Source organism: Bactrocera oleae, chromosome 4 (genome assembly GCF_042242935.1).
Source record: "Bactrocera oleae isolate idBacOlea1 chromosome 4, idBacOlea1, whole genome shotgun sequence".
NCBI lineage: Eukaryota > Metazoa > Arthropoda > Insecta > Diptera > Tephritidae > Bactrocera > Bactrocera oleae.
In genome coordinates, this window is record NC_091538.1 from 38,293,676 (window position 1) to 38,305,734 (window position 12,059).

The following is a 12,059-nucleotide window of genomic DNA, read 5'->3' on the forward strand; positions in this document are numbered from 1 at the left end:
TCGGGTCAATACTCCCCTTAGCTCACATAAAGATTTTCGAACTTCCAGTTGACTTTATACCACATATATCGGCCAAAGTAGAAGTTATTTCAATGAAATTGAGAGAGCATGTTTTTCTAATAACAGTGTATCTTTCTACCTAAAATGGTATAAAATCGGGCTAAAACTTGCCTCAGCCCCATAAAACTGATTTTCAGGATTTTGAAACGTCCAGCTGATTTTACTCCATATATGTATGTTCAAATTTATATATTTATAAAATTACTTGAAAATAAGTTCTCAAGTCTACCTGTGCAATGTCAAAAATTAATGCAATTCATCCATCCATCTTCCATTTCTCTGCCCCAATAATGATTTCCGACTTTCCACCTGACTTTAAACCGTTTATATTGGTCAAAATGTGTGATATGTTAATGAAATTAAGTGAACACGTTTTCTTAAAAGTTATCAAATTATATTAATGATTTGGCGCTCTATATGAATATAATGAATTCCGATTCTTTGGTTGACGTTTTTCACATTAAATTTAGCCTCTTCTATTAAGTTTATGTTAGATATAAGTAAGTAAATGTAGTACTAAAACTACGGGAGTCTATAATTTAAGATTCTGCGAGTGGCATAAACCATTTTCCATAATTCATTATTGTAATTTTTTGTTTTTTAATGAGTGTCAGATTCCTATTTTCAAAATTCTTAAATTAATAAATGAATTTAAAACTCAAAAGCGGGGTTTATGTATTCAGATTTGGTTAAAGAGTCACGCCCTTGTTTTGAGATTCACTATATAAAATACGATTTATCTGCTAACTAATGATGAATAATTTAAAAACATTATCATTACAACAACCGTACCATTACATGGACCATCCGAACAAGTTGCTTAGAGTATATTTGTTTAGTAAATCTAATGATAGAATTAAGTTATAATAATGAAGATATGTGCATATACGTTTGTTTATGTAAAATATGTAGTTCAAAAATATTTTAGAAAGTAACTTCTCTATTTTCTCGACGTACATTTGTTAGATTGCATATAAAAGAAAAATTAATTACTATATAAATACGAGTTCATAATACATATATCTCAATATCACTTGAATATAAAAGTAATTAGTGACCAAATATGAGTATGAACGAGTAAATTCGGTAATTATTTTATAATGGCTAATTTGAAGATAAAAACAAGAATACACGTTAAATTCGGTAGCACCGGAGCTAAATACCCTTCGCTAATAAAATAGTTTTCCGTACGATAACTTGATTTTGATTGGTACGAAACTTATGAGTCCAATTTGAATAATTTATTTAGCGTTACCTTGGAAAATATTCTGTGCCAAATTTCGTAAAGCTTTCTTGCCAATAGTTGACTTTTTGACTGAAACTCTATTTTTAATATATATTTATATTATATATAATTTTGCGCTAATTATTTTCGGAAGGGTGGAAACAAACACTTTCAAACTTTACAGAAACAATCTGAAAATTTTGTACAAAATCGGTTTTGGGAGCTTCTATAATAGGAAGCATGTATAATACATGTTGCTTCAGAGTATAATGGTTTTGTTCACCCCACGGTTGTTTGTAATACCTATGTAAACTAATCAAGATAGTTCTAGAGTTATATTTATATAAATGATTAGGATGGGGAGTTGAGTTGAATTTCGGATGACTATCTGTCCTATCAGGTTTAATGTACATATTTCACAAATTATATGGGTTATATCGACCAAACTTGCTAAGGAGGAGTTCTTTTGACCTCTCATTATACAGTTTGAAAATGGTTGAAATCGGAAGATAACCCACTGTTTAACATTACTTATGTCACTGTGTAAACATGGACGAAATTGGGCAACAACAACGCGTACTTCCGTCTATCCTATATATAAAAATTTTAAATTCCATGTGATTCTTCTACTTTACAGTATATAAATTGAGAGTCAATGGTATTATAGAAATAAAACTTTGCTCACAAATTGTATTTAAAGTGTGTGATTTCACGTCTGAAAATAGTCGAAATAAGACCATAACTTATTAAGTCTCCAAGTATAAGTGTGGACCTCAATATTATTGTCGAACGAAAGTTGTCAAAGTTATATAGAGGAAGGTAAGGTGGAAACATTTAGGCATTTTCTCCTCCATTATCCAGCCTTAGCAAGACTGAGGTTGAAACATTAAGACTTCCTTCGGCAAAGCAAGAGACATAAACGAAACTCGTTTTTTTTTTATCGAAAATATCGATCAATATGTAAGGCATCTAATAAAAGCCAGAGAGTATATTTTCCTGAAAATAATATATCGTAAGGCCGAAAATCAATAGCATTGGTTCAATACTTCACTTAGCCTCCGTACACCGACAGAAAGATTTTCGAACTATCTTAAAGAAATTTAGGAAGCGTCGGCCTCTAATAACAGAGTATTCTTGTGCCTAAAATAGATAAATTTAGGCCAATAATAACCACTGTCCCTATATACCTAATATACGAATTTCAAACTACCGGTGGAATTAATAGCATACGAACATAGGTATATCTGTCAATAAGTAAAATGTCTTAACAAAATTACTGGATAAAGTAGAACTTCATTCTGAAAATATGTGTGTCGTCTTATAATGAAATTAAGTAGATTTCTGAAATAAAATGTGATTTAGTGTTGAATACGAATTAAATTGGTCTGGACCTTGATCTAAACCTCATATCTTTCTAGTTGGAACCAAAGGTCACGAAAAAGTCATTAATCGTGGCTCTATATCGTTCTCCATTTACTGTAAAATTATGGCCGGCTTCATTTTTGAAAAAGTATGGAATCACTGGTCCACTCTGCCCAAACAGTGACTTTTTGAGAAAGTAACGGCATGTCAACAATGGGTTGTGGATTGTCATCACTCCATTTGCGAAAAATTTGTTTATTAACGTACCCATTCAACCAAAAGTGAGCTTCGTCGCTGAGCAAAATTTTTTTGTGAAATGGGGATCGGTAGCTGTCTCGCTTTGGCCCATTCACCGAACGTGCGACGCGCTTAATGGTCGCTCGGCTTCAATTCTTGCACGAGTTGAATTTTATAAGCCCGCAAAGCAAGATCCTTCCGCAAAATCTTCCATAAAGTGGTTGGGCACAGCTCCAACTCATTCGGATCTTCTTCGACATCGAAATAACATTGACAGCCGCAGACTAATTCTGAAAATAGCATTGCCGCATTGAAAACCACACGTCTAAATAAACACTCTTTATATATATACACTGTATGTATTGACATACTTGTATGTATCGACTTATAACACACATATTTATAGTGATAAAGCGTTAATCATTGAATGACGCATTATATTATGGTCAAAGTGAATCGTCGATTCAACCGCCTGAAAAGAAGAATTTGTGCTTTGCCATTTTGTCATATTAGCACAACGGAATCTTTTTGCCCCTTCACTTAAATGAATTTATCATTATTTAACATTTACAATGGATGACGTGATTTGCATATCTGAAACGTATGAAATTGTTTGTGGTTTAATACTCGCATGCATACATTCACACATACGTTTGCATGTCAGTGCTTGAAACTTTGGCCCGGCGGAGATTTGGTGCCAAGTTGACGGCGTTATGCCCCTTTGCGGTGGACTGTAAAAATCGGGAAGGTTTAAACAAATAAAATATAATTCCCTAAATCAGAATTTGCATTTCAACAAAACAAAGTAAATACTCGTATATGTGTATATGAGGTACACATGTGCAAATACATATAAATTACATCAGCAGACATTGATATCAAAATAAAACAGTATATAAAATCTCCCTGGTCAGCGGCAACTATCTTCCAATACTTGAAAATCGGTCATATATATCTTTAGATTTCATAAACTTATATTTCCTTAAATGGCCAATTTGTGAGATATTTCAAAAAATCAGGTAAATATATTATGTGAGTATGTGAGTTATCTTATATTAATTTCCCTAAAAATAGATAATACCAGGTCATATCGTCCTCTAGATCACATTTCAAAAACAATTGAACGAACTATTTGGCAGCCTTGTCAGGTATATATCGGTCAGTCCACGTCCTAGCTAATATTAACAGGCCGACTTTAAGTATATATCTCGAACAATAAGTATTGCAATCACAGATTTCACAAATGTCTAAACATATCGAAATATTTCATAGGGTGTAAAAATTTGGCTACGTCAGAAAGTCGCTCTTCCCTACATATTACATTTTATACTCTTGCAACATGTTGCTACAAAGTATAATAGTTTTGTGCATCTAACGGTTGCTTGTATCACTAATATAACTAATTAATTAATAGATATATATAAAGGGTTATATATATAAACCTGATCAGGATGACGAGACAAGCTGAGGACTGTTAACTCGGCAGAATTCTACCGCTACAACAATAACAACAACGAGACGAAAACCTATAAAAGGACCTAACTAAAACTAAATTAAGATATAAACCTGTAATTGGGTACAGGGAATTGCATTGGCGAGGCGCACCTTTGGTTGAAAAAAAGAGTGGGCGTGTCATCGCCTCGTAATAAGTTTAATGTATATATTTCCTAAACCTTTCGAGCAATGATCCACGTTTGCACAGAATAAATATTTTTGAATCTTCCTTCGATAGTCTGAAAATTGAGGAAATCTGATAATAACCCCGCCCACTCTCCATATAATGGTTTTGTTAAAAACTACTAAAAGTGCAATAAATCAAAAAATAAATGCGTCAGAGACTTTAAATTTTACAACTGGGATGGTACTTTGCGGTTTTATAGGAGTCGATATCAAAATTGGTCGGTGGGAGCGGCACCGCGCACATTTAGGTGAAATTACATATAGCACAATTTTAAATTCCATATGATTGTTTCACTTTCCAGTAGACAAGTTAAAAACTAATCAATGTATCCGGATAAAACTTTGCACAAATAGTGACTTTGAGGTCTACCATCTCATCAATTGTCAAAATCGGACCATAACTGTTCAAGCTCTCAGTTACCGAAACTGGTTGCCTGGTGCAAACTTTTTACTGGTCTGTTTCTGATAACAGTACTTTAACTGAACGTATAATATTGGTTATATAATAGTTTAATGCCGAAAATATGTGAATTTATAAAATTGTTTCAAAATATGATCTAAAGTATACCCAGCAATGTCAAAATTAATTCAATCAGCCCATCCCTTTCACTGTCCCCAATATAGCTTATATAAAATTTTCTACCTGACAAAATGTGTGATACTTTAATAAAATTAAATGAACACAATTTCTTAAAAATTGTTTGAGAATATGAATGAAATTGGTCTAGACCTAGACCTTATATCCCTAAAATATTGATTTGCGATCCTCTGGTTCACGTTTTAAGATCAACGTATTATATTAAATTTAGCTTCTTCAGTTGAGTTTATATTCCACATATCTCATTTAAAGATGAGTTTAATACAATTTTCGTTGACGCGAAATAAAATATAGTAATAAAACTAAGTGAGTCTGTGACCTATAGTATAATTTAATAAAATACCAAATCGTATTGTAATCTATTTACGATTTCGTCGAATAATAAATGTTGAATTGTTTCGCTACATTTTTTTTTATACAAAGTTTTCCTAACACCTTAAGGTATTTTCCCTGCTTTGATCCTTTCAAGTTGCAAGAGCATAAAATGTTCGGTTACAGCCGAACTTAGCCCTACGTTAATTTATGTATTTGTTTTTGTAAATATTTACCCATAAGGTGTTGTTGCGTTCCATTTTATCACACATATGTTTGCATGTTTGTGAATGAATAGACCTTATGACATTACTTGACTAACTGACCATACCACTGTCGATCCATTAACCCTTAGTTGAACACTACGGCAGCTGTTTCACTGGCCTCGGTGGAGATACTGTTGGCTGTGAATAGCCAACTGGAAAAGAACTGAAGTAGTGAGATGAAATTCCAATTGAAAACTACCGTTGTATCTAGAAGAGATAAAAAGAACAATAAACACAATGCGCTGATTCGTCTTTTGTTGTAATCATCCACGTAATATATTCAACCTGTGATCGCTAAATGTCAAATTTGCATGCAACTTCATAATACTACACACATACTAAAATATGTATATTAAAATTATAAAATGAAAGATAATATGTGTCGATTTTCTTTTTCTGCCTTTTCCAAAAGTGTTAAATTTAATTTTTTTTAAACATCGGTGTGATAAAAAGCGTGACTGTTTACAAACTTATTTATATAAAAACAGGTAACATGGCTATCTTGTAATCTGCGATTATATTGAAAATGGCTGTCATTCAGAGAAAAATTGTTTAATGGTTATTAGGCGAAGTTATGGAAGCTTTCTGACCATTCTTTGTATCAAATTACCATATATGATTGTTACTTACCCAGTTTAATACACACGTCTTACATAAGCCCGATATCAATGATAAAGTTATAAGCGAATATGAGAACGTAGCAGCATATAAGGCTGACAGATCTAATTAGTTGTCATTTAATCTAGCTATACTAAGGGAAAAATTTAATTCTGATGCATAATTTGATATATCCGATAAATGGCAACTAGAAAAGATATGGACCGTTGTTTACATTTTTTAAGTTATTAAGATTAGTATTTCCATTAATATATATGAAACATTTATGACGTTTAAGTTCTTATTGGTAAAAAAATTTACCGTTCAATGTTTATGTAACATTTTGTCAAAAGTTTAATTTTGCCTTCCGAGATAACAGTCTTGTGGATAATATTTGTGTATTAGTGTAATTTGTAATAAAAATGTTACAGTCCAAATGAAATAACAAATTTTAGAATTTCCAATTTTAATAGCAGTTATTAGGCGCATTCAATGCAAGTACATCCGTGCCAAGTATATATAATAAATATAATATATGTATATATAAAGGTCCGATAGAACTCAGTCGAAAGTCAAAGTCAAAACGAACTGTCTAACCTAGTTTTTAAGCGTTTCATATAGCGTCTGTGGTAAACAAAAAATTGGCTACCGTATCGGGTGCTTTTAACGGTTTTTAAACTGCAATTCATTATGCAATTTGTTGGTGCGACTGTCATCGCAGAAACTGGAGCACGCGACATTTAGGTACATATTTATTTATGCATGTATATACATATGTACTGTTTGTACACGTCCCATCAGAAAAGACTTTTTATCTTTTAATCGACATTATATTTTCGAAAATTTTGATAAATTTAGTCGATATGAATCAGTATTTTTTTTATCACGTAAAAATTAAGTTATCATTTACATTTGATTTTGTTCGTATGTGGAACCTTAACTAAATGAAAATGAAAACATACATACATCTATTAGAAACCATATAGAAAATATATAATGTAAAGTCTAATGATTTTTTAAAGTAGATGCCTTTATGTTTAACATGTTCAAAATAGTTCGGCTGCTATGTACTATTTGGATCTATATGTAATTAATTAATTATAATTGTGTTGCCTCGGGGGGTATATGAATATTTGTATATGAGAACGTCCAAGCGATCGTGAGAAATTTACATTTTCATCAAAACGCGTTGCACGTGATGTACCGTTGGGTGTGCGCGCGCAAAATGTGCTGCATGGATGACAAGGTGGTGAATCGTCGTTGTTCAGTAATAGGAGATTTGTGCTGCAACTTACCGGTGGACAATGTCTCATTACACAGTGATATGTATGTGCATACGTACGTACTTACTACTTATATGGGCGATCCGAGCGCATCGAAAGCGGCGCGCTGTAATTGGCGATGCATTTTTTTACAGCTGATGTTAACAGTTCTGCGCAAATTAGCTAGAATACATATATACTCTCGATTCAACACCGTGCTAAGTCTGCATAGGTATTCATATTCCCGTTGTTAACCGCTTTTCTGTTGCCAGTTTGTTGTATGCTTCATCTCATAATATCAAACACTTAACACACGGCCAAACATTAAATGTAATGATCGCACATTAGTGTCATAATTAATCAGTTATATTTAGCCTTTATTGTCTAAAAATATTATGACATAAAATTGCAGATGGCTTTATTTAAATGTAGCATTTATTTATTTCGTATTTGTAGCGCGTAAATGTTTTGTATGTCCGAGGAGTGCCTACAAATGAACTAGATGTATAAAGTTATTATACACTTGTATTTAGGGGTGCCTCTCTAGAGATGAATAAGCCTAGACTAGTGAATTGCCATACTATTCCACTTTCCCAGTGATTTCCGTGGACTAAATTAGGGCTAATGTGATTGCGAATTAAGAAGCTATTTCCATAATTTATTGGAAAAATTTGGAAATATCATCTGATCTATACTTATGTTATTGTTTTTAAATTACAATAAAACCGTCCTACCGATTTAGACGATTACTTCCTAACTTGCTAATAGTCATAGACAATAGCCTCATTTACTCTCCCTACTTCGCGGAAGTTCTTATTATTTTTCTCAACGAGCTACGACAAAGCATATCTAACCTCAGAGAATCCAATATAAGAAATATATTTAAATATTTATTTTGATTGCTAGAAGATAATCATCATAATCGATGATGGTCTTTTATGAATTAAGTGGTCTTAAAAAATGCAATTATATTTTATTTAAAGGAATCGTCTAAGGCTCAAACTTTTATAACGATTGGGTAAACAATAGGCAATGATTGAAGTTATTTTATGACATTTGATATTTGTAAGCTAAGAAAAATTAGATGAAAAAATTTACTTAAAATCTGATACACACATACAGTTATTATTCCACTAAAGTTAAGCAAACTTGTTAATAACAGAGCGAGTTTTCTCACGGGGTATTTTCGAATGGTTACACCAAAAGTAAATGTATGTGATCTGTGATGCATGTGTGTGTCTATTGTTTGTATGCCAACTTGTTTGCGATCTATAGACCAGACCTGATAGCGTTGGTAGCTAGACCTGGCAGATTGTGTGCGGCTAGGACGGCGGTTTCGGTTAGTGAGTGCCGGTTCCGCAACTGAGTATCTTGTGGCGCGAAACATTCAGTTTGCATTAAGCCAGAGAGCCGGTTGGACGCGTTTGTTAGTTTCTACGAGCCTTCAGTGTACGTGTACGTTAGCATTACTTTTGTTTTTATTTGGCTTTTATGTATATTCGGCTGTCTATTTAAGTGTTCGCATGTTTGTTAGCTCATGAACGTCGTAGTTTTAGGTGTGTGTGATCTCCAGCTGTCTACTGGTGCAATCCGCCTTGTATGCCCGAGCGTGTTCCTTGTATTTCTTATTCGGATACAATTTAGTGAAAACTAAAACATTGAATACAATACTCAATTCGCCTAGTATTTTGTAATATCCGCAAAGTCTTAGTTTGAATTTATAATAACCACGCACAACTCATCTATTATACGGGTCTCTATATTATACTGTTTGAATATTGAATTGCATATTTATAGAAATATGTATGTGTGTGTATGTGCTTATTAAATATTGACGTAATTCGGTAGAGGCTTGCGAGTAGTTTCGGTAGTTTCAATGAATGTCCAGTGAAGCTAAAAGTGATGAATTCAAAGTGTAATTACAGTTTATTTCTAAAATTTGTGATAATTTCGAGGTTGCACCACTGCGGTACACAAAATGATAAAAGCCCTGTGAACAGTTAACGGCTGCGTGCGCTGTGAAAATATACACATACGCTCGCGAATATGCGGTTTAGTTTAGCAAAGCTCTCGTTCACATATTTGTAAAATACATTTCCATATTTTCTTCTTTAAAATTAGTAATTTCTCAATGATTTTTAAAAAGGGATTTCTGGTTGCAGCGTTTATAATTTCCAACTATAAAATGATCGGCAATAGAGTTTGGAGAGCTTTAAGTCGTGCCTGCTTCATTGGAATCGTGATATCATCATGTGGACTGGCTCAAGCAAAAGGTGAGCAATCAAATAGACTCGAAGTAGCTTTAGATGCGTTTATGGTGGAACTTGTTTTCGGTTTTTACTGCTTTCTTCATTTAAGTGTGGCGCGGTTATCATTATTTGCTCGATTTTGGAGCGCACGTAAAAAAATTTGTATCGGTGAAGGAGTTTCGCTGGCAAATAGTTTGGGTATATTCTTAATCGCCGAACAAATAGTGCATTTAATTTTTAAAAATTTCGTGATGTCTTTAGATAAAATATACATACACGAAAAAAATTCCAATACATGTGTATATTACTGAAATACTATATTAGAAATAATATTTAAGCTTTAAAAAAGAAATGTGAGGCATGGTTATAGATAACGCGACTGCTATGGATATCAATTTTATCCACCTAATTTATAATTGAAAAAATTAAAAAAGTGCAACACCAGTAGTTGTAATCCTTATTAAAAGAATGAACAATATATTTGGACTGTTTTTTTAGATATGCTTTTTTGGAGGTATTATATAGATAAGGTAGAAAGATACATAACCAAACATATATGTTTTTTATATAAATTTCCAAATCTTAATAAGAATATAACCTTTTTACAGAAGTAAATTATGCAATTATAATTAATACAGTTTAACGATTCCGTACGACATTGATATTAATGTTTTTTTTGCTCAATTTCATAGTAATTTAATTTTTTAACATTTTATATGTGTCCAAATGCCCAGAAACCAAAATTTCAAATAATTAAAAAGGATGGAGCGGTAACAATTTTCAAAACCCCATACAACCACTCCCTTGCACTACACCAATTTTAATTTCGTATTTCATTTTCAAATAAATCTAGAATTTGCTCGTGAGAGCATGAGAAATGTGCGACATTGTCCGAATTGCAATGCCACTTCAACAACTGCATATATTCACACAAAACTTAGGGTGGAGTTGGCAGACGTAAAACTTGTTTCGCAGTCTACACACTACGCAAAGTCTTGTTACTTGAAAATTACTCGCTGGAAACTCGTAGATCTACTAATACGCTTACCGCACATTCAAATCCTTATATGGAAACTCTTATTAATAATGTTCATGTGCACACCATATACTCACACACCCTTCTATACACATATATATGCATGGTGTGTGCGCTATACTCACATAAAATATATACATATATGTGCATATCTGCGATATCTGTATGCATTTGTACATTTGTGTTATTGTTGTTACACACTCCAACGCCACATGATGTCATAACTCAAAACGCAAAAACAGAAGAAGTGAAAAAGCATTAAAGTTGTCTGAAAAACTTGACCTCGTTATTTTCCTGACTCTCTGTCGCTGGCTTAATTTGTTTAGTGGAATCGATATTCCGCATTCAGGCACCATACAGATAATTTACAAGCAACGCAATTTGGGTTGACAACGACGACCGTAAGAACATTGACGAGCTGAAAATTTCCTTGTGGGCGCAGCGAATCGGTAACATTACACTCCATTCAATTACACAAATTATTTATATATACATACATACACATGTAAACATATCGTATGTATATATTCATGTGTCTGTCATTCAAGTTGCCAGCGAGCAATGCAAACTAAACAAATGATTTACGCGACGAACCTGACTGAAAAAGAACACCGACTAAACATCAACATACAGCGTAACAAGGCCTTGAGAGTGCTATATTTATACATATTCACTTAAATGCGCTGAGTAGTTCTGTACGCCGTAATTTTTATATCCATAAATAATCATTACCTTTGTGATGTTTACAAGTATATTATGGCTCCAACATCTTTAGCTTAGAATTATTCAGCGTTGAGCATCATAAACGAAAATAAAACGCTACAAAACGTAAATAAAAAATTATCAATGTAAAATCAAGTTATTTATTGATACATACCTACGCGAATTCATGAAGGTATATGTGTAAAAGTGTACTTAAAATAAGCACGGCCGCGCAAAGAACGAAGAGTAGAAGAGATCTCACGAATTAATTAAAATCGCAAATTTTTGTTTTTGCTTGCGTGAGTGGTTGAGAAAGCCACAGCAACGGACTATTTTGCCAAAAGCACCTAAGAAATTACTTGCACAAGCATACTTAAGCTACAACTGCCTACTTAAGTAGACTACTCATCGACAGGCTGTGTGGGCGAACTTGTGCTGGCAAAGGTTGTTGTCTAAAGATAAATGCGGATAAA

General features: G+C 33.1%; 1 protein-coding gene across 6 annotated transcripts in view; it reads left to right on the forward strand.

Annotated features, from left to right (window-relative positions):
* qsm (Zona pelucida superfamily protein qsm) overlaps positions 1-12,059 on the forward strand; it is a 59,319-nt gene that overhangs the window by 19,422 nt on the left and 27,838 nt on the right. Inside the window, exons 2-3 of one of the 6 annotated variants that reach the window (XM_070107795.1) lie at positions 8,032-8,040; positions 9,775-9,872. In XM_070107795.1, coding sequence (XP_069963896.1) covers positions 8,032-8,040; positions 9,775-9,872 — 107 coding nt within the window. Of the gene's footprint in view, positions 1-8,031; positions 8,041-8,907; positions 9,156-9,745; positions 9,873-12,059 lie in introns of those variants that run through there. The other 5 variants (XM_036362244.2, XM_036362242.2, XM_036362247.2 and 2 more) reach the window with 5 other exon arrangements.